This window comes from Pleurodeles waltl, chromosome 3_1, assembly GCF_031143425.1.
Source record: "Pleurodeles waltl isolate 20211129_DDA chromosome 3_1, aPleWal1.hap1.20221129, whole genome shotgun sequence".
In the NCBI taxonomy this organism is placed as follows: Eukaryota; Metazoa; Chordata; class Amphibia; order Caudata; family Salamandridae; genus Pleurodeles; species Pleurodeles waltl.
In genome coordinates this window covers 23,072,703-23,096,365 of record NC_090440.1, presented here as the reverse complement: position 1 = coordinate 23,096,365, position 23,663 = coordinate 23,072,703, and the positions used below count along the sequence as shown (strand labels likewise).

The 23,663-nt window shown below is 44.0% G+C and overlaps 1 protein-coding gene across 5 annotated transcripts in view; it reads right to left on the bottom strand.

Moving 5' to 3' along the window:
• PHF21A (PHD finger protein 21A) overlaps nucleotides 1-23,663 on the bottom strand; it is a 399,375-nt gene that overhangs the window by 6,272 nt on the left and 369,440 nt on the right. For all 5 annotated transcript variants that reach the window (XM_069221736.1, XM_069221738.1, XM_069221733.1 and 2 more), the window contains 2 exons: nucleotides 1,666-1,741; nucleotides 955-1,058 (listed from right to left, as the gene is read on the bottom strand). In XM_069221736.1, the coding sequence (XP_069077837.1) occupies nucleotides 955-1,058; nucleotides 1,666-1,741 (180 nt within the window). The remainder of the gene's footprint in view (nucleotides 1-954; nucleotides 1,059-1,665; nucleotides 1,742-23,663) is intronic.

Here is a 23,663-nt window from a genome sequence, read left to right as displayed (position 1 = left end):
TAGGTTTTGCTGGTGAAAACTGGATGTCTTGATAGGGCACTATGAAGAGGCCAGGAAGGGCATACAAGTTATTCTGTAATTTTAACATTTAGCAAATAATAGGCATTGTAAAGCAGAACGACAAACATGCAGAAAGTTTTGTGACTATCTTATGTTTTTTTCCAAAGTAAAAAAAACATTCTGATGACATTAAAAGCAATCATTTACATTAGTGTTTTTAACAAATAAAATTATACAATATCAGAGTGCCAATATGTGCAGGTGATGGGAATAGAGACCCAAGACTGGCAAAAGGGACAGGCTGGCAAGGGCTACAGACAGCAGTATCCTGGGACATGCTACTCACCGTGAGACCCAAGACTGGAAGAAGGGGCAGAGTGGCAAGGACTACAGGCAGCAGTATCCTGGGATATCCTACTCACCTAGAGACCCAAGACTGGCAGAAGGGACAGGCTGGCAAGGGTTACAGGCAGTAGTATCCTGGGACATGCTACTCACCGTGAGACCCAAGACTGGCAGAAGGGGCAGAGTAGCAAGGACTACAGGCAGCAGTATCCAGGGATATCCTACTCACCTAGAGACCCAAGACTGGCAGAAGGGACAGGCTGGCAAGGGCTACAGGTACCAGTATCCTGGGGCATGCTACTCGCTGTGAGACCCAAGACTGGCAGGAGGGGCAGAGTGGCAAGGACTACAGGTAGCAGTACCCTGGGACATGCTACTCACCGTGAGAGCCAATACTGGCAGAAGGGACAGACTGACAGGGCCTCCAAGAAGCTGTACCCTGGGACAAGCTACTCACCGTGACGCCCAAGACTGGCAGAAGTGACAGGCTGGCAGGGCCTCCAGGCAGCAGTACATTGGGACATGCTACTCACATAGAGAACCATGACTGGCAGAAAGGACAGACTGGCAAGGACTCCAGGCAGCAGTACCCTGGGACAATCTACTCACCGTTATGGAGTTGCTGAGCTGCTTCACTTTTTGCTCTAACTGTTCTCGCTCCTGCTTTAGATCCGTGCTCCATTTTAACAGCTTCTGTTTTTCCTCCTCTTTAGCTGTAAAAGGCAACAATACGCAGACTTTTTGAAGAGGATATTTAAAAATGTTTCATTTAAGACAAACGATCGCTTGCCCCTACCACCGTCCATCCAATGAGTCATGAATGGACTGTGTAGCCAGTGAAGTCAGCAAGAGGGAATTTAAAAAGAGACTTTTCAAGACACAGTGTGCAGTCATTGTACGAAGTCATATCCTTCAAGAATGCCCACAGATTGAGGCAAATGTTGTAGAACACTCAATTACAGCTACACTATCTGAAGCATAGGTCCCCACCCCCTGTATCTGGACATTCAGAATCCAAACAATATAAACACTTGACCCCTGGGAAGCTATCCCAGTATATGTTTTGAAAACCAGAACTGACGCTAGCTGTGCAAGTTTGAGGAGAGAGTACAGGTTACGAAAGAGATGCACTGGCAGAATTACACAGGAGTCATACTGAGTAGCAAAGGAGGCCAATAGCAAAGCTTGAGAGTGTCAGCACTGTACAGAAAAACACACAAGATGCACATCTGAGTGAGCAGCTGTCCTGGGCACCATCACAAGGACCAATACTGCAGATCAGTGGACATTAAGCATGTCGCACTCAGCCGGTGCTCCTACCTGCTTTGTACGCAATATAGGAATGAACAATAGCTAGGGTCCCAGGCCACGGAAGAGCCTCCTCTTTCTTTAGCATCTGCAATGAAAACAAGAGTGTTAAGTGACTGCTTGAGAGAGCAGCTCTGAGCGGAGAGAAGGGTATAGAAGACAGACATGGGGATATGAATGGAGGTAAGCGATGGCATGGACAGGATGCGTGTAGCATGCACTTATTTGAGTCGCGAGACTTGGCAAGTGGCCTCACGCCAGCCAGAGCAGCTCTACAGAGGAACTTTGTGTTTACATTTACACCTTGTGAGGTTACATCACTACCTAGCGTCTGGGCCAGTTATAGATGTCAAACATTTATTTCAATTCCTTAAGGTGGTAAACTGTGCGTGTGCTGGTACAGATGGGCATCCAGCTGCCCAAATGTCCTCGCAGCCTGTCCAGGCACTTTCTACACACATTGTGAGCTGCCCAAGGTAACCCTGGGGGAGTTCAAAGGACCTGTCAACTTCGACCACAGGGCTCCTTCACGCCCCTGGACATATTGTCCATTATAGTCATTCAACTCCAATGATGCACAATATGGGGTTTCAGCTGGAATCAAATCATGATACGCAGAATTTAGCTTCCGTTGCCAGCAAAACTTTTAACAAAATATGTAAATAAATTCTTTTGAAATTCTGCACACCAAACAGCAGACTTTTGCAGACTTTTCTGGTTCCAATTAATTGACCCTTATAGATAAAACTGTAATTTAACAATATAATCCAGGGACCTGAATATTCTTTGCAGCCAATACATAAAATAAACTGATACACAAGAATGCAAACAAAATAAAAGTGTGTCGATAACAATTCAAAAAGCGCAGAGACGTCTACAAAAAGACAGTAAATTCCCAAAAACATCACATGAAAGAGAATGAAAATGTCACTTACCCAGTGTACATCTGTTCGTGGCATCAGTCGCAGTAGATTCGCATGTTCTGCAATAGCTCGCCATCTGGTGTTGGGCCGGAGTGTTACAAGTTGTTTTTCTTCGAAGAAGTCTTTCGAGTCACGGGACCGAGTGACTCCTCCTTTTGTCTCCATTGCTCATGGGCGTCGACTCCATCTTCGATTGTTTTTCCCCGCAGAGGGTGAGGTAGGAGTTGAATTGTAGTAATAGTGCCCATGCAATGGAGTGACTAAGTATGCACCTATTTAAGGTTGAGATGATACATATATAAATAATTGAAGGTAACTTCCAAACTGCTACAGGCTCCCGGGGAGGCGGGTGGGCACATGCGAATCTACTGCGACTGATGCCACGAACAGATGTACACTGGGTAAGTGACATTTTCAGTTCGATGGCATCTGTCGCTGTAGATACGCATGTTCTGCAATAGACTAGTAAGCAGTTATTTCCCCAAAAGCGGTGGATCAGCCTGTAGGAGTGGAAGTAGTCTGAAATAATGTCCTTAATACAGCTTGACCTACTGTGGCTTGTTGTGCGGATAACACGTCTACACAGTAGTGCTTGGTGAATGTGTGAGGCGTAGACCATGTGGCTGCCTTACATATTTCTTGCATTGGGATGTTTCCTAGAAAGGCCATGGTAGCACCTTTCTTTCTGGTTGAGTGTGCTCTTGGTGTAATGGGCAGCTGTCGTTTAGCTTTAAGGTAGCAGATTTGGATGCATTTAACTATCCATCTGGCTATACCTTGTTTTGAAATTGGGTTTCCTGCATGAGGTTTTTGAAATGCAATAAAGAGTTGTTTAGTCTTTCTGATGTTCTTTGTTCTGTCAATGTAATACATTAATGCTCTTTTGACATCTAATGTATGTAGTGCCCTTTCAGCTACGGTATCTGGCTGTGGAAAGAACACTGGAAGTTCCACTGTTTGATTTAGATGGAACGGTGAAATAACCTTTGGCAAAAATTTAGGATTGGTCCTTAGGACGACTTTATTTTTGTGTAGTTGTATAAAAGGTTCCTGTATAGTAAACGCCTGAATCTCGCTTACTCTTCTCAGGGAAGTAATGGCGATGAGAAATGCCACCTTCCAGGTTAGGAACTGTATGTCGCAGGAGTGCATGGGTTCAAAAGGTGGACCCATAAGTCTAGTTAGGACAACATTTAGGTTCCATGAAGGAACAGGTAGTGTTCTTGGTGGTATAATTCTCCTAAGGCCCTCCATGAATGCTTTAATGACTGGTATTTTATATAGGGAAGTTGAATAGGTAGTCTGCAGGTATGCAGATATTGCTGCAAGGTGAATCTTAATGGAAGAGAAAGCTAGGTTAGATTTTTGTAAGTGAAGCAAGTAACCCACTACATGTTCTGGAGTTGTGTGTAATGGTTGTATTTGATTAATATGGCAGTAGCAAACAAACCTCTTCCATTTACTTGCATAGCAGTGCCTGGTGGATGGCCTTCTTGCTTGTTTTATGACTTCCATACATTCTTGGGTAAGTTGTAAGTGCCCGAATTCTAGGATTTCAGGAGCCAGATTGCTAGATTCAGCGATGCTGGATCTGGGTGTCTGATCTTTTGGTTGTGCTGTGTCAACAGATCTGGCCTGTTGGGCAATTTGATGCAGGGTACCACTGATAGGTCTAGCAGCGTTGTGTACCAGGGTTGCCTTGCCCAAGTTGGTGCTATCAATATGAGTTTGAGTTTGCTTTGACTGAGTTTGTTTACCAGGTAAGGAAGGAGAGGGAGAGGAGGAAAAGCGTAAGCAAATATCCCTGACCAGTTCATCCATAGGGCATTGCCTTGGGATTGTTTGTGTGGGTATCTGGATGCGAAGTTTTGGCATTTTGCGTTCTCCCTTGTCGCAAACAAGTCTATCTGAGGTGTTCCCCAGAGTTTGAAATAAGTGTTCAGTATTTGGGGGTGAATTTCCCATTCGTGGACCTGTTGGTGATCTCGAGAGAGATTGTCTGCGAGTTGATTTTGTATCCCTGGTATAAACTGTGCAATTAGGCGAATTTGGTTGTGAATTGCCCAATGCCAAATTTTTTGCGCTAGCAGGCTTAACTGCGTGGAGTGCGTCCCTCCCTGCTTGTTTAGATAATACATTGTTGTCATGTTGTCTGTTTTGACGAGAATGTATTTGTGAACTATTATTGGTTGGAAAGCTTTTAGTGCTTGAAAAACTGCTAGAAGTTCTAGGTGATTGATATGCAGTTTTGTTTGATGTACGTTCCATTGTCCTTGTATGCTGTGTTGATTGAGGTGTGCTCCCCACCCTGTCATGGAAGCATCTGTTGTTATTACGTATTGTGGCACTGGGTCTTGGAAAGGCCGCCCCTTGTTTAAATTTATGGTGTTCCACCACAGAAGCGAGAGGTAAGTTTGGCGGTCTATTAACACCAGATCTAGAAGGTGACCCTGTGCTTGAGACCACTGTGATGCTAGGCATTGTTGTAAGGGCCTCATGTGCAGTCTTGCGTTTGGGACAATGGCTATGCATGATGACATCATGCCTAGGAGTTGTAATACCATCTTTGCCTGTATCTTTTGTGTTGGATACATGCGTTGTATGATGGTGTTGAAATTTTGAATTCTTTGTGGACTTGGAGTGGCTACTCCTTTTGATGTGTCTATTATGGCTCCCAGGTATTGTTGTACCTTGCGTGGCAGAATTTTGGATTTTGTGAAATTGACGGTGAACCCTAGTTTGAAGAGGGTTTGTATGATATGATTTGTGTGATTTGAGCACTCTATTAACGAATGGGCCTTGATTAGCCAGTCGTCTAGATATGGGAACACATGTATTTGCTGCCTTCTTATGTGTGCTGCGACCACTGCTAGACATTTGGTAAAGACTCTTGGTGCGGTTGTTAATCCGAAAGGCAGTACCTTGAATTGGTAATGTATTCCTTTGAATACAAACCTTAGGTATTTCCTGTGCGATGGGTGTATTGGTATATGGAAATAAGCATCCTTGAGGTCTAAAGTTGCCATGTAGTCGTGCAGTTTTAGCAATGGCAATACTTCTTGTAGTGTGACCATGTGGAAGTGGTCTGATTTGATGAAAGTGTTCACTACTCTGAGGTCTAGGATTGGTCTCAGCGTTTTGTCCTTCTTTGGTATCAGAAAGTACAGTGAGTAAACTCCTGTGTTTATTTGTGTGTTTGGCACTAATTCGATTGCATTCTTTTGCAATAGTGCCTGCACTTCTATCTCCAGGAGATTGGAATGGTGTGTTGTTAAATTTTGTGCTTTTGGTGGTATGTTTGGAGGGAATTGTAGAAATTCTATGCAATAACCATGTTGGATAATTGCTAGAACCCAAGTGTCTGTAGTGATTTCCTCCCATGCTTTGTAATAATGACCTATTCTTCCCCCCACTGGTGTTGTGTGGAGGGGGTGAGTGACATGTGAGTCATTGTTTAGTAGTAGGGGTTTTGGGGCTTTGAAATCTCCCTCTATTTCTAGGGAATTGCCCTCCTCTATATTGTCCCCGAAAACCTCCTCTATACTGTCCCTGGTAAGTGGACGGTGTTGCTTGTGAGGTGCTGGCTTGTGTGCTTTGACCCCGAAACCCCCCTCGAAAGGGCGTTTTACGGAATGTGCTGTAATTCCCTCTGCTCTGCGGGGAGTAGAGTGCGCCCATGGCTTTGGCAGTGTCTGTATCTTTTTTGAGTTTCTCAATCGCTGTGTCCACTTCTGGACCGAACAGTTTTTTTTCATTAAAAGGCATATTGAGAACTGCTTGTTGAATCTCTGGTTTAAAACCAGACGTTCGGAGCCATGCATGCCTTCTGATAGTTACAGATGTATTAATTGTCCGTGCAGCTGTATCTGCAGCGTCCATGGAGGAACGTATCTGGTTGTTGGAGATGGTCTGTCCCTCCTCAACCACTTGTTTTGCCCTATTTTGGAAGTCTTTGGGCAGATGTTCAATGAGATGTTGCATCTCGTCCCAGTGGGCTCTGTCATAGCGCGCAAGTAGTGCCTGGGAGTTCGCGATGCGCCACTGGTTTGCAGCTTGTGCTGCGACTCTCTTACCAGCTGCATCGAACTTGCGGCTTTCTTTATCTGGGGGTGGTGCATCTCCAGATGTGTGAGAGTTGGCCCTTTTCCTAGCTGCTCCTACAACAACAGAGTCTGGTGGCAGCTGTGTTGTGATGAAAACCGGGTCCGTAGGAAGCGGCTTATACTTCTTTTCCACCCTTGGTGTGATTGCCCTACTTTTGACCGGGTCCTTAAATATGTCTTTTGCGTGCCGGAGCATACCAGGGAGCATAGGCAGGCTTTGGTAGGAGCTGTGGGTGGAGGAGAGAGTGTTGAACAAGAAATCATCCTCGACCTGTTCTGAGTGGAGGCTTACGTTGTGAAATTGTGCTGCTCTAGCCACCACCTGAGAGTACGCGGTGCTGTCTTCTGGTGGAGATGGTTTTGTAGGGTATGCCTCTGGGCTGTTATCGGACACTGGGGCGTCGTATAGGTCCCATGCGTCCTGATCTTGGTCACCCTGGCTCATGGTGGTGTGAGCTGGGGAGTGTGATGGCGTTTGTGCTGGTGAAACGTTAATCACGGGCGGAGGAGAGGGTGGTGGTGTAACTCTTTTCACCACTTTTGGTTGTGGTGCTTGTTCCGTCTGGAACTCCAACCTTCTCTTTCTCCTAATGGGGGGGGAAGGGTGCTTATTTTTCCTGTTCCCTGCTGAATGAAGATACGCTTTTGCGTATGGTCCACATCAGTTGCTTGTAGCTCTTCCTCAAACCTATGCTTTTGCATTTGGGAGGTTAGCGAGTGCTCTTCTGTATAAGAGCCTGAAGCTGGGTCGCTTGCAGTTTGTTTCGGCATCGAAACTTTGTCTGCGTGTTTTTTCGGCTCCGAGGTGACTTTTTTCCTTTTCGGGGCCGAAACCTCTCGGCGTCGATCTGTTTCGGTGCCGCTGTCTCGGCGTCGAGACGTGTCCACACCGGCATCTCGGTGTCGAGGCTTGTCTCCAGCACCTTCTCGGTCCCGAGAAGGCTGCGTGCCGGTGTCTCGACCGGAGTCGGACGATCTCGGCACTGTTTGGGCCTTTTTCGGTGCCGACGGTCGGTCACCGAATTTATGGGTCGAGCCATGGCCTGGTGGCAGTGGCGTCCCCTGGGCCTTGTAAATGTTTCTTTGTGTGGTTTTCGACGTCTTACTCACGGTTTGTGTATCGTCGAATCCTTCGGAGTCTGAGTCTTGGATCGAGAAGGTACCTTCTTCTTCTTGTTCCTCGAACTCCCGTTGGGCTGTCGGTGCGGACGCCATTTGAAGTCTTCTGGCTCGACGGTCTCGGAGTGTTTTTCGGGACCGGAACGCACGACAGGCCTCGCAGGTGTCTTCGCTGTGCTCAGGTGACAGGCACAGGTTGCAGACCAAGTGTTGGTCTGTGTAGGGGTATTTATTGTGGCATTTGGGGCAGAAACGGAACGGGGTCCGTTCCATCGGCGTTCTTCAGCACGCGGTCGGGCCGACCAGGCCCCCGACGGAGGATCGAAAAACTACCCCGAAGGGCACCGGAGCTCTTCGATCTTCGATGCGGTGTGGAATCTAAGTACGCCGATCCCGAACGCAACAATACCGACGAAAATCTTCCGAAATTAACTATTTTTTCCGTTCCGAAACTCGGAGCGACAGGAACACGTCCGAACCCGATGGCGGAAAAAAAACAATCGAAGATGGAGTCGACGCCCATGCGCAATGGAGACAAAAGGAGGAGTCACTCGGTCCCGTGACTCGAAAGACTTCTTCGAAGAAAAACAACTTGTAACACTCCGGCCCAACACCAGATGGCGAGCTATTGCAGAACATGCGTATCTACAGCGACAGATGCCATCGAACAATACACTTATCTCAGAATCGGAGACCCACAATCAACATTCAAATACACTGCATTATAGGATTGCCAGAGTCTTAGTAAAGGTTTATGCAAAACTGAAGACTTTCTGGAACCATAAAGGCAAACCTATGTGGAACCACCAGACATATTATTGATGGTTTACTCTCACTCCAACTGCGTCATTTATACTATGTGTCTTGTACTCTCCTCCGCCTGGGTAATCTACTCTGTACCATCTTCCATGCTGTTAAACTGACATGTACCAGCTCATCTAACCTACCAATCAAACTACTGGTTCTCTTCAGACCATGTCCATGTCCATGTCTTCTACACATTCCCTCAATTCAACTACCTGGAACTCCACTGTTGAGCCCCAGCTGCTCACGCCCGCTTTCTTTCCACCATGTACTATCAGGGAAACGCAACAGCTCGTTGCAAGTTAATCGCTTAGGAACAAACCAGCTGCTGAGCGTAAACTGGTTCATGAAAGAAAACATTTCTGAAAGAAGCACCGTATAAATGTGCAACACAGGACCAATGTGAACATACTTCTATAATAAATGTTATAGAGCAGAAAATTAAAACGCTAGCAGTAGACTCATTTGTAACTACACCTTCAGCTACCCATTGCTTAGCGTGTTAATCGCCAAATAAAATGCTTTGACACTCCATCACTCCACAATAGTAGATGAGGTGATTTAAAAAAACAATTGCAATACAATAATACTTCCAGTTATAACTACACTTCCAACAACTACACTTCTAAGAAAAAGCAGGCCTCCAGCTATGAGTACAACTTCAGAAATAATTTGAATGAAAAAAAATGTCACAAGTTACCAGTGAACTGTAATATACTACTATGAAATAAGCTACCACAACAACACAACAACAAATCATATCACCACAGAACAGAAGGTTCTGATCCCAGGGATGTGGCATTCCCATCACCCGACGTCCGGGACATAAAGTTTTCGGTCAGGGGCAACAAGTTTTCATGTTTATTTTGTCCTTGGGACAAGTAGGCTCAACCCCCTGCAGGCACAAATGCTTTGGCTACCAGTTTACAGAGAAGGGAACTGTCTGTAGTTGAGGTAATATGTATGTCAATATGTTAATGCCTTTCGAGCTTGTATTTATGGTTCATTAATTAAAAGCCTTCATTTATAGGATTACCGCTGTAAATAAACATTTTAAGGTCACACTGCACTACTGACAGTGGTCCCAGTATAAAAAAAAAAAAAAATTGTACACACTTGTTTGAAAAATTTAACAATATGAGGCTAAGTGTAAAGCTCTCAGAATGTCCACTGATTAGATGCAAATGTTTGCAACAGCTTGTAAGCAAGACTAATGATTCTTTGCTTTCAAAATACAATGTTCAGAAAAAAATGCAAGTAGGACAAAAAAACGTTTCGCTACTATGAACTTTTAAGTGCTATTTCTTTGAAGCGTCATTTAGTAAAATGTGTTCATGCGTGCTAGTATCTCCAAAAAATATCAGTGTAACCATTTTCAGCAAGATTAGGGGAAGCATAAAAATAAATAAGCATTGGCAAAGCCAACCGACTGACATTTTTTGAATCTTTTTGTTTTGTCAGTGCGTGTCTTGTTGTGACATGGCTTTTGTAACACTTCATTTGTTGTGGGAGCTGCTTGGCCCTTACAATTGTAACAAGCACTGGCAAAAAGAAAAAAAAAACATTTTTGGTCCCAAAAAGCACACACTACCAGCAGAGCCATAACAAAGGTCCCACAGCCCCTCTCCATGGGGTCCCCTCAGCACAGCACCTGCACTGAGTGAGTCTGGACGGAGGGGCCCTCCCTGTTCTTTGCAGGGGAGGGGCCTCCAGTTTCGCTATGCCACTAATTGTCACAGTGGTTTCTGGCACTCAACAAAACTACTTTATGTGCCAATATGCTCCATGTTGTGGAGCAGAATGCAATTACTCACAGTAAAGCCAGATGATAGAGAAATTGAAGATTAATAAAAATAAAGACCCAAATGTGCTAATGTGCATTAGATTGCCAAAAACGCTGCACCATATCTATAAAGTGGCGCAATGCATGCATTGCACCACTTTGCAACCCTTTGCGCCACATTATGCATGCACCATGTATAATGAATGCAAAGGGGGCGTTCTGGCACAAGGAGGCCTGCAAAAATGGAGCAATGAAATCTACAAATCTACAAAATCTACTGAAAGCAGGCATTAAAACGACGCACTCATTGGAATTAATGGGCCTCCTTGCACTTTGCTCTACTAGCGTCAGAATTTTTGACGCTAGTGGAGCAAAGCGCCACAATAATGTAAAAATGTTGATACTGTTGTACCTAATACAGCCATGGGGCGCTGTATCTTAAATACGACGCACACTTGGCGGCGTCAGGGGAAACGCCAGAAAAGGGGAGCTTCACAACGTGAAGCTCCTCTTTACTTAAATCTGGGCTAAAATGTCTTTGTTAACGGCGGACCTACTTAGGGACTCCATTCCTAAAGAAAGTCACTAAAGTGCATCCATGGGGTATGTCTTTGAATTTGGCTTTCATGAATTCATAAGAACTTACAGGAGTAGGCCAAGAAAACGTACGCCTATAAAATATTTGTGAACTGTATTTTAGCACAAGCTAATATGCATATTTCCCACCAATCTCTTTATTCCCAACCCTGGAAGAACTTCTACTTCTGCCTTTGTCAGGAGTACATTTTCATTCTCTCTCATTATGGTTAAGATTAGAGAAGAGCTGGTGAAAATCCTTAAAACATGCAACTTAATAGGTTTGCAGATTCAAAGGCATTGCAGCCCTGAAACTGTTGCTTACTGCTTCCTCTAGCCCCAGTGTGTAGATCTGCAGAAAGGTGGCAAAATAAGGAAATTGTTATAGTGGGGATTGAAATTGCAAGTATTCAAGCCCTACTATAGTAGTAGCCCTGGCATAATCAGAGAGGCTATTATCAGAGCTCTTACATAATGAGATTGCTGCCATAATTTGTTGCCGCACTACATGGCAACAAAGGGAGAAGTAGATTAATTTTTTCCTGGACAAGTAGATTTAAGAAGTAATGTGTCCTATGGACAGGAAGATATTTTATTAAATTCCACACACCTATGATCCTAAATAAAAGTAAGGCTCACTACTGGATTAAACGGCAAGATAATTCACCAGCAATATGAAGGAATCCCAAGACAAAACATACAATGAAAGTAAACTTAAAAATCACTTGAACCTCAGAATAAAAATTACCCACACGAACAAGCAGAAAACTCTTGATAAAATGAAACAAGAGGATAAAAGTTAAATAACTTACTAGGTTGCTAATAAATACCATATTAAAATGAAACACCATCAATCTAAAGCACAAGATTAAAGTCAATGACAAGAGAGAAACTAACAAGTAATTACATGTACACTGAAACCGTGAAGACATCTGATGAGGAAAAAAAACACTTGGCAAAAGTGTTGTAGTTCAACACATAACCACAGAATAAAAGAAAAAAATAACCTTACAAAACAGAGGAAAGGCTAACCATGGATCAAAGATAAAGTACTTGTTCAGGTCAAACTATTTGTTAACTGAAACCATTTGGGAAGCACAACTAACAACAACATTAGCTAACTGTATGCAACCTATTTAAAGTAAAATAATTTATAAAAAGCATGTGGGAAAATAAGCATTACCACACTTGACACAGGCTACTTATTTTACATTAATGTTGCAGTTGTAAAGTCATACACCCAAAGAACACTAGGAACTTCCCAAGGAAGGCTGGTATATCTTTCAACAGTGTAAAGCAAAAAAAAAAAAAAAAAAAAAAAACACTTTTCAGAGATTACTTTGGAAGATGTTTACAAGACATACCCTTATACCTCTATTAGAAGTACCTTTCGCAAGACATACCATTCAACAATTATTAGAAGATGACGTTTATAAGACATACAATACTACAATTATTAGAAGTACCCTTTGTCAGAAGCTGGGGTTTACAAGACATACCATTCTACAATTATCAGAAGTACCTTTTGTCAGAAGGTGATATTTAGAAGACATACCATTCTACAATTATTAGAAGTACCCCGCACAGGAAAAGGATGTTTACAAGGCATACCATTCTGCAACTATTAGAAGTATTCCTTTTTATTAGAAGTATTCTTCACCAGAAGATAATGTTTATAAGACATACTATTGTACAATTATTAGAAGTATTCTTTGCTGTAAGATGGTATTTATAAGACAAACCATTGTACAATTATTAGAAGTGTTCTTTGCTGTAAGATGGTATTTATAAGACAAACCACTGTACAATTACTAGAAGTATTCTTCACTAAGACATAGCATTATACGCTTACTTTAAGAGTATACTAACTTCGCTCTGCTGCACTGTCGACTAAATTTGTTCTTGCTAGAAAACTTACCGTCACCTGCATGTACAGGTGAGTCAAGTGTATCTCCCATACAGAATTGTTGAAAGAACAAAACTACTTTATTTGTAGCAAAGAGTACATTTGAAATTAGACCATGGTGCTATCAGTCAGTCAGTCCTAGACTAGTTGAAATCACATCAGTGTCATCTATTTTGACATGTGCTAATCAAAGTCATCTCTCACGCACTACTGACCAACTCAGGGTTCATCATTAATCAACTCCAATGTCTTAGTCATCAGGAGAGTGCATCAAAACATGTGCCTCATCATTGGCAGAAACAACCAAATTGTATTTAAAACACAGCCAATCTAAAACCACCAAGTCAAACTCTTCAAAGCCCATCAAAAAGCACCCAGGCAAACTCTTCATAGCCAATCTACAACCACCCAGGCAAACTCTTCAACACACTTTGTTTGATAGTCCTCAATGTGGTAAAGCAATACCACAAACAAAGGCAGTGTATAGCTTTAATAAGCCAAGAAAAACCAACCCACAGTATCCTCAGCTACACGAAGCTCTGATTAATGTATGACTCCCACGAGAAGATGATCTAAAGAAGATAATCAAGTCCATCTCAATAGTTAAATGATATAGTTAAATCATTTAGATTGCTTCACCTCCAATGTCCCTGGCAGGTCTTCCAACATTCTTACTCAAAATGTAGCACTGCATGCAAAACAGTTGGGATACCTGGTCCCTCTCCCGGTATTACCATTTACCACCTCCTACATAAATCTAATGCAAGTGAAAACCTCAAGCTTTAGTTTTTTTTACTTATTTTGTTTAAATTATCACACAGCTCATATTTTTAAAAGTTGAAGTAGTTTCTCTTCCTCCTATTTTCACACCAGAAATAAACGCAGTCATGTACAACAAAAACAAGCCCAAACTGGGTCTTCCCAAGATTAGGCTCTAAAAGAACAAGTTACTTACCTTCAGTAATTCTCTTTCTGGTGGATTCTGCAACCCCTGATTTCTCACGTGTGGAATATTCTTGGCTTGGCACTGTACCGTTGGGGAGCTGACAGAGGGGAGCCGTATGTAAGATTCCTCCCCTGCGCGCCATCAGTTTCTTGCTTCACACTTTACGCGCCATAAGACGGGTGCACAGAATAATTGTCTGTGTGCAGATCTCTAACTTGAAACTTTCTTAGATGGTAAAAAGAGGCCACTCCACAGACCAGGGAGACAGGAGGGCAGTGAAACATCTACAATTAGATAGAGTATCCACCTGTAAGAGTGTTACAGGTGGTAAGTAACTTGTTCTCATGGATAACTCAGATTCCTCAGTTTCAGAATAGATACCAAACCAGTACCTCCCAGAATTAAAGATTCTGTGAGTGGACTCCCATTAAAAAGACCTGCAAAATCGAATCAGTGAAATGTCCTTCCCATCTGGCTCTCAAGGCAGTGGTGCTTTGTGAATGTGTGCACAGACACGCACATCACAGCTTGGCAGATGTCAAGAACAGGCACTCCATGTGCCAATGCAGTTGTAGCATTGTTAGCCCTGGTGGAATGGGATCTTATACCTTCCACAGGTTGCTTCTTGGCCAGTGCATAGCCGACTGTAATGCAGAGGTTTATCGATCTCCCCAGAATCCTTTCCTGCAAAGCCTTTCCTTTTTTCGCACCAGAGAACCCCACAAAAATCTGATTGTTCACCTGATGGCCCTAGGTAGGAATGATGTGAAAACAAAGATCTTTTAATCGATGGATTCTTCCCATCTCATTCGAGGGATGAGAAGGGGAAAGGGGGAGAAGAGGGGTGCAAAGAACTCTGGAAGACTGTTTGCCCAATGTGGAAAGGAATCATAAGTTTTGGCAAGAACCAGTTTTTCCAGAAAAAAAGATGGTGTATGGTGGCTGCACTAACAGTCCAGGAAGTCTTTAGAGTCAGAAGATGCAACACACAGCTGCACCTTAGCTTGAAGGGCACACACGAGAAATGTCAAGCCCAAGTTAAGGTCTCCCTGTGGCCTATGGTTTGGGAGGAAATGTGTATCAAACCTTTAATAAACACAGGTTATTTAAACAAGGATGGTTGTCCCTATAAAAGCAAAAAAGCCAAAATGGCAGACAAATAAGCGTTACTAGTGCCCAGTGAAAGACCTATTTGGGCTAAAGAACAAACAAACAATAAGCCATCCAACACTTTGGTTTATAAAGGGTTATTCTTTGGGACCCCACACCGGGCCTCAATTGATCCCAATGCCCAGCGTGAATGGTCGCTGTTGTAGGGCAACTGGTAGCAAGGATGACATCAATAACTTTGGGTGGCAGCTCAAATGCAGTCAGCTGTTGCCACTCAATTGTCATGCTGGGATGTGTAGGTTGCACCGGTTTGGGTAAAGTACCCTGTCCTGCTGCAGCAACAGTACATCTTCCCGAAGTGATCATAGGACAGATGTTCATGCCCAGAAGCTTTGGGTACCACACTCTCCTGGTCCAGTCCAGAGCCACTAAGATGACTTGGGCCCTGTCATTTTGGAATTTTTTCAGAACTGGGGACAGGAGGGGCAGGTGTGGGAAGGAATACAGGAGTCCCACGTTCATTCCAGTACGCATCTTTAAAAGAGGTGCTTTACGGAAACCCTAAATCAGAAAATCATTGACACTGAACGTATGATAGTGGTGAAAAGATCTAGCAGGGTTCGCCCCACTGAACAATGCCCTGCGCCACCTCAGGATGCAGATGCCATTCGTGATCCACCATATGCTGGCAGCTGAGTTTGTCTGCCCTGGCATTCAAGGACCCTGCCAGGTGGTTCACGGCCAGGGAAATGTCCCTTTGCTTCAGCCAACTTCGGAGGTGTGGGCCCTCTTGACACAGGACCACCACTCTGCTTGTTGCAGTACCACATGGCGGTGGTGGTGGTATATGAGAAAGTGTACCAGCCTCCCTTTGCCAGATGAATGGCCTGCAATTCTAACAGATTAATATGGAGTTGAGTATCCACTGGAAACCAGAGTCCTTTGATCTCCAGGTCCCCCAGATGGCCTTCCCAACCCAGCAGTGACATTTCTGCCACTACTGTTGGTAACAGGTGGGGAAGGGAGAGGGGTCTACAACTGGTCTAACTACGGTTGAGCAGCCACAACTGCAGACTATCTGCAGTCTCCTCCAAAATCTGAATGACATTTTACAGGCTTCCTTGGTGCTGGGTTCTCTGGAACGTGGGATTCCATTCCAATGGAATGCCCGCTTAGGTCTCCTGGTGTAGATGACAAGAAGGCCACAGCAGGGTAAAAGGCCAAGAAGCCTCAGACTTACTCTCATAAAAATCCATGACTGAGGCTGAAACATCAGGATTGTAGCCCGGATGGCCTGGACTTATTACTGGAGGGAAGGCTTTGAAATTAACTGTGTCCAGGACAGCTCCTATAAAAGGAAGCCTCTGCAAAGACGTCATGTATGACTCAGACTCGTTTATCGAGAACCCAAACAATGAGCATCAAAGGTTTATCTTTTGTTCTGGGTGCCTAAAACAACCTTCATCTAAAATGTTAATGAACACAGGAGCGTGGCGTGCCCCTTGCAGCAGCGTGATTAACAGGCTCTCCAGGACACTGCACTATGTACATATAAAAAATGTCTCTAAGAGATGCTAAGCCACTTTAAAACAATAAAGGTTTACGTTAACATAAAATTCAGCAATTTTAAAACTCAACACACACACATGGAAAACTATCCCCACGCTGGAGCCCACTCTGCCCTGCAGTAGGCATTAATATATGGTGATTAATGAGCTTATTTCCAACCCTGTGCAGGCTGAAGATGCTTTGGCGGCAGGGGATCATCCGGGAGGATGGGAGTGGGGGTGTCACGACAGTTAGTGGACTTTTAATTTCTCCAATATCTCCAACCACTTTACATCTGTAATTATGGGAAGATTTCCAAGAACAGAGAAGCGAACATAGAACTTGCAGCTACCAACAAGTTCATCAAACCTATTCCTCTTTATGTCTTGGTCACATAGACCATCTAACAGGAGTGCTTCCAAAAACCATATAGCTTAGTGCAGCAGCTATCTTAGGAAACTTTTAGAAGAAGTATTACATTTGCCACTAATCCTTAGCATGGTCTTCAGGAGTCAAGATACTTAGTACAGCTTATCATTCCAGAATGCAGAGACTATACATCAGGAAATATAAGTATTCTGATGACTCTTTTAGGATTACGATCATCCTAGTTATCAAACAGTCCATCTTTGGAATAACAAGATCAGGTGCATAATAGTCTCAGAGCCTACAAAATTCTTTCACCTTTGAAAATACACTAGGAAACAAGATTACATCCTGCCCAGACATATTGATGCAAGCAATTAAAAGAGGGGAAAAGTCTAGTTCGATTAATTTACAAGGTTTACACAAAAGACTCCACTTTGTCCCCCAATCTGTTGAATTTTTCTATGAAATTACTGGGGTTCATCCTCAAAAGTCCTCGCATTCTGTATAACCAACACACCGACAACGCACAGCCGCTGCTAAGGAGCTCTTTCAGCTGTTGCTAAAGATCTCTTCTTCCAATTAAATTTCTCTCCTCACCAATACTATGGAGTTCACCCAAGATTAGATGTCCTCATCATTTGAAACATAACCTACATACAACAAACTTTCTGCTCATCTCACTTCAGCGGTATAACTTCCTGTGCAACCCAGGTCCATTGTGGAGCAGCATCTTAAGTCCTTAGTCGAAGCCCTTGCTCACTCAAGGCTAGACTATTTCAACTCACTGATTACATGTTTACTTTGAACTTGCATCGCCCTCTCCCAGACCTGTGCTGAATGCTCCTGCTTGATTGGTCTCCGGTGACTTTAGGCTTGCTCTAACTTCTGCAGTGATTTTTAACCTAAAGTGGCTTCTCACTGAAGTGAGAACTCAGTTCATGACTATTATCTCACTGACAAAGCCCAACACACACAGACCCCCAGCCACCTGGCAGAAAGGTTGAAAGCATCTGGTGGTCACGGTCCTCTCTAGAGCATAAACTACTTTCTATTCAAGCTGCCAGCCTTCATGACAGCGCCTCGTCTCAATCTTTCACCAGCAGCACAAACTGGCGATCTTACTGCAGCCTTGCATACTAACTCCTGTCTACCGTCATTTAGAACGAAACTGAAGGACCTCCTGTTTCAAGACACATCCATGCTACTGCCCTAATGAACCCCACGTGGCTTCTTAAAAGAAAAAAGATCAAGTACAGTTTCCTCACTTGATAAACGGATCCAAGTCCCTGGCAAAATTGGAAGCATTCACGTGTATAATGGCTTCCAGCACATCTGAACAGCTGTCGGACTGGGAAGGTTCTCCTTCAGCGGACCAAGGTGATGACTCCAGGAACCAGTTGACAGGGATTTAGTATGAGGACTTGGCTACTGATGTCCACTGACATTTGGGACCTGTTGGTCCACATGAAAGTCACAGAATCCCTCAGAGTTCTGGCATCTTCACAATGAGATTAGAAATGTTGAGTTTATTTGTACAGATATGAGAACTCTGGCAATCAATTAATCATGAACCATCTTCTGGAGACAGAATGCATCAAAGAGACACACAACAGATAATTACACTGAACGTCTGCCACAAAGTCTGGGGAAAAACCCAGAGAAGTCCCATCCTTGTGCAATGTGCAGTCAAAAGAGGCATGTGTGAAACTGTTCGGGCACAGACCACGTACATATTTTAAACTCCACTCTCATCTCCATAGCTAAACTACGTGCTAGCAGGCTGTTCCCCTTGGTTGCTTACACACAACATACTCCAGCTGTAGTTGTGTTTCCAAAAATAAACTCCTCCTTCAATCCAAGGGTCAGAAATGCCTTCCTGGCCGCCTGCATCACATTTAAATTTAAGGTATATATGTGCAGCGATCATTCCACCATATTTCACAAAGTGAGTTTCGTGCATCTCCTTAATTATACTTTAAAAGGACAACTTCATGGACACGTCTGACTTTGGGAACAGAAGGAAAGGAAGTCCTCAGCCTGCCTGGCATACCCTGAAGAACCGCTCAGGAGACAGGGACTCGATGGGAGGCAATCTGAACATAGGAGGTCATTCGAACCAGATCTCAGTGAAAGTACACAACTGGGAAAAAAAGTAAATCTCCAAGAAGGAAGCAACTCTCACTCGTAAGAGAAATACTTTCTTACAGCAGTGTCCTGCAAAGGTCCTGTGAGTGAGATTCTTTGGGCAGGAACATGAGAATTCACTGGACTGAATAATGGGTCCAATCTAAAGAGCCATGGTCTAAGATTTCTCCTAATGCAAGTAATTTAATGACAGTTGTGTCCAAGGAGTTCACATATGCCAGTTAGCTACTTCACCTCAGATAAGCAGTCACTCCTGTATCCCTCCCCGACACACCCCTTAGCTGAGGTCATTTCCTCCCTTTGTAAAGCGAATAACCTGATTCTTCTCCCCACAAGTGTTGTGTGCTTGGTGGGGTGGAATGGATGGTAAGTTACTTTTTGGAGTCTTTCCAGAGCGGCCTCAACTCTTTGTATACATATGTGTATAAGGCATTTCTACGGCACAACCCTAGACAAAAATAGAGACCCTTTACTTTGCACCTCTGTAACCACCCCAAAAGAGTCCTTTATGGGCCTGCCCCACTTAAGGGCTGGTGTTTTTTGGAAAGCTGCGTGTTGCACTGTGGGTGGCAAATTGCACCCCATGGGTTGGTTGTTTCCTAAAGCTAGTCCTGGGAGGCTAAGCTTGCCTTGCCCTCATTGCTTTGGAAGTCTTGGTATAAAAAGGATGTGTACTTGTCGTCCTGTTTCTGCATCATAGGAATCTCCACCATAGTCGCAAACGCTGGAATATCGCCGCATAGTTTACATAGCTTTTTCCATGGAAACAGCAGTAAATAATGTCTCTGTTCATGAATGTAGTAATGGAACACGTAATCGAAGTGCATCAGAGGTGTCTTTTTTTAAAATTTTTTATAGGAGTGAGCAATTTGCACACTTTGCTTTCCTGTAATTCCATCAGATTACTCCAAGACTAGCCAAAATGCACATTTGTCAATTTGTCCTTTGTTTATAGACGAAATGTGTCCTCGCATCAATTTTTGGCCGAAGGATGCATTTAAGCAAAATTAACTTTGACACTTGAGTTTCTCTCTCCATGGGGTCCCCTGTGTGAGTCCTTGTCTTGTTGAAGAAAGCTGGGAGGCTGATCTTCCCTTCTACAGCTCCTCTACTTCAATATTCCCCAAAATGCCTCTCACTCAAACTCCCTCTCTGTCTTTTAAAATTGTCTGACATTTGTTCTGCAAATGTCACATTACTCAGAGTGTGAAGAAGGAAGGCAGGCTACACAAAGCTTGTGAACAGCAGTAACAGTAAAGATTTTGAGAAAACGGAGGGCATTCAGTCTAAAAAATCTTGTAAGAATGAGCTGTACACTGACACACTCAAAGTAAGATGAAACTAGACGTTGAGGGTAACACAAAAAATAATTTCTCAACAGGAAAAAGAAAGGTTTTGAGGTGTGAAATCGCGCAAGAGTTTCCAAGATGCTTCACTTAGGAGTCAAAAAACAGAACTAGTTCTGGGAGGCAGGTGACCATATGAGGCATCGGGGCTGCAGGGCCTCCCAGGGTAATAAAGGCTGCCTTTTCATCACCTGTAATGGAAGCCCATCTAGCTGCATGTATACCTTCATGTACACAGTTAAGAAGGAAGTCTTGTATTTTGGATGCTGCAATGCAATGGTATTTCACCTATACCACAACTTTATACGCGCATTCATGAAAAAATGAAGCCTCTGGTAGGCTCCCATTCCATGTTTCCATCATTACATTAATTGACAGAGACATTACTTACTGCTGTTTCCATGGAAGAAAACTATGCAAAGAATGTGTGCTCTGGGATTCGCACAACACAGCAGAGAATTTTCAATTGTTTATGACTATCTAAGAATATCCTACGATACAGAGCTTTCTTGATCTTTTCGAGCAGGTTGTCTACTCACAGCCCAAAAAGATGCTTGTCGTCAAAGGGTACATTAATGAGGTGTTGATGAACTGGTGAAAACCAGAGAGGTGCAACCACGCATACCGCCCGAGGATGTTGTTGGTGGGGACACCTCTGGAGGCGGTCTCAACTGCAACACAGATGCACTGAATATCAGCATTACGTATTATCTCGCCCTGATGGACCAATTATTTCCCTTGCCCGTGATCCGCTGCTCTATTTCCTCCCGGTGACAGTGAGCATATCTCAAGAGGTGGCCTACACAACTGGCCATAAGCCCCCTCAGTGTCACCCACACCATGACATTTTCCTTTTCTTCTCCTTATCAGGAGGCTGGGCATCCCGAGCGCTTGGGCACATGCCCTCTTTCTGGTCACGTGGATGACCAGGAAGTCTCCCAATACATGGCTTTTTATATATAAAGGGTCGCCTGGAGCTTTTTTGCTTTTTCATGACTTTTGGTGACACAACCTTAACTGACTGCTTCCTTGAAGTGGTCAGTAGAGCATTTTGCCACATTTTGAAGCACGGGAGGGACTGCATGGACCTCCATGTAATCCTCTGGATTACACCGATATGCGTGGTATCATCGGGAGGTGAGGCCATAGGTAGCTGCATTATAGTCCTCCCATGCGCCATCATCATCCTCTGGAGGTGGCACAGGTCCTGAAAGTCCTAATGATCATCATGGTCATAATCAGTGATTAAAAAACTGCACATACTAAAATGGTGAATGTGGTCTGCATGATAATAGTGGTCCTGGTGAATGCTGACTTGGCGGAGGTTGTGGACTAGGAACAGGAGGTGGTGGAACAGGGCTGGTGACCTGAACTTTATTCTTTGGCAGAGTGTAGCGCTCGAACGCCTCTGAGAATTCATCCTGGAACGTTGGCTTTCTCTTTGTCGGGCGTGTTGGCTGGACTGCTGGTTGGAGAGAAGCTAAACTTTTCCCTAAATAGGAATGTATATACAGTATATTTTTTCTATATAACACCTGGAATCTGTGAGCTTGATGGCTTGTGTGGGCAACTTGGTGGCCAGCCTGGTGTGGAAATCTTCCTTGAAGTTGGCCTCATAGCAGACTTCGGTTCTTAGTGTGGATGGTCTAGTCTCTGTTTTGGGCTGCTATGACTGGAGTAGAGGGGCGAACACCGTGGCTCAAGGATTGTCTGCAGCCAAGGTGGGCTGTTGATGCATAGTGGGCTTGGACCGGAGCTGAAAATCAAAGATGATGTCTCATGTCCAGTCTTAGGGCTCAAACCTGAACTCCCTCAGGTGTAGTGATCAGCCGGTGGCTGAGGGGGTTTCAGGACTGAACCTCAGAGGGTCAATCCTTGATGTGTTGAGGAATGATGGATCTGGGGGTGGTATTTATCCAAGGGCCATGTGCTTTTCTGTGGTTCAAAAGGCTGTTCCTTCACATCAGAGCCTTTAGAGGACAGATCTTCGGGGCTTCACTCTTCTTGACCCACTGGGGGATGGGTGGGTTGTAAGCTTCTTTGGACTCCTCATAGCCAAAAGTGTCCGGCACTTGGGTGGGATCTCTGTGCTGCATTTTGTAACGAGCTTTGCCATGCTCCCTTACTCCAACAGTGAATAATCTTTTTATTCTTGAAAGTCTGGCAGACTGAACAGTCGGACTCCTTGTGGTCTCAAGGAGGCAGACCTGATGTTGGTCCGAACACAGGAATTTTAATCACACTTCAGGCACCACTGAAACAAGTCTATTCTCCATTCCCACCGAGAGTCATTCTCAGGTGACCGGAGTTTAAGAACCACTCCTCTGGTGCTGTGCGAACTGGCAAGATGGATTATGGGTGTTCCAACAATAGACTACTGGAACAAAAACCACTGCGGAAGTGGTGAGACAGTCCCAGAGCATGGATGGAACTTCCTAACTTGATGGTGGAAAAAAAATCATTCTGAAGTGGAGTCTTTGTCCTGGTGCACTGTGTGCTTCAGGAAGACCTCACAAAATATATTGGCTGAAGACTACTTTGAAGGAAAACAAAATACAAATGTCCAGACCCAACACTACAGCAGCACATGCTACAAACTAAGACCTCATGTAAACCAGTATTCCAGGTCCATTTTTGTAAGACACTGAGCTATGGGTGGGTCTGCACTCCTCTGAATAAGATGTGCCGCGGATGGGAGGGCATCAAAGGACTTTAAAAAAAAACACAGAGAGAGTCCAGACCACTGAAAGAATGTAAGCGTCCTTGTGGACTCAGCTCAGAGTTTGGAGGGTAAAAGAAGGGAGCGGTGAAAAAGCCTTTGGAGTTCTGGTACTTCCTACTTTTTCCACTGGTGGAGAAGTCATGCCTAGAAAAGCAATTTGTAAAATCAAGAAAATAGTGGTAGATCTGCGGACGAGTTTGGACGGGCAGGTCTAGAGCTATTCCCGCATTAGTAGGTTGCTTCTCTTAAACATCTTGTTAGATAGGATTTCACTTTTAAGAAGAAGCGAGTGTGCCGAAGCCGTAAAGCAAAAAGCAAACAATCACGTCTTCGTTAAAGCAAACAGGTGCGCTTTAAGGAAATCCTAAGGGGTGTGGGTGAAGGCGAGAGAAACACACTGACCATGAGAACAACCCATTTGTGTCTTCTCGGAAGTCTACTCATTAGGCAGAAACAAATCCTACATCGACAAGATCGAGTCTTTGAGTGGCATCAATCTTGGAGGGTCCACTGCAATAGCTGCAATCCTTCAAACCATGTTTCAAGCCCAAGACAGCACAAATAGATTAGCAAGAAAGCCTGCCGACAGGCATTATGGGGGTTATTCCAA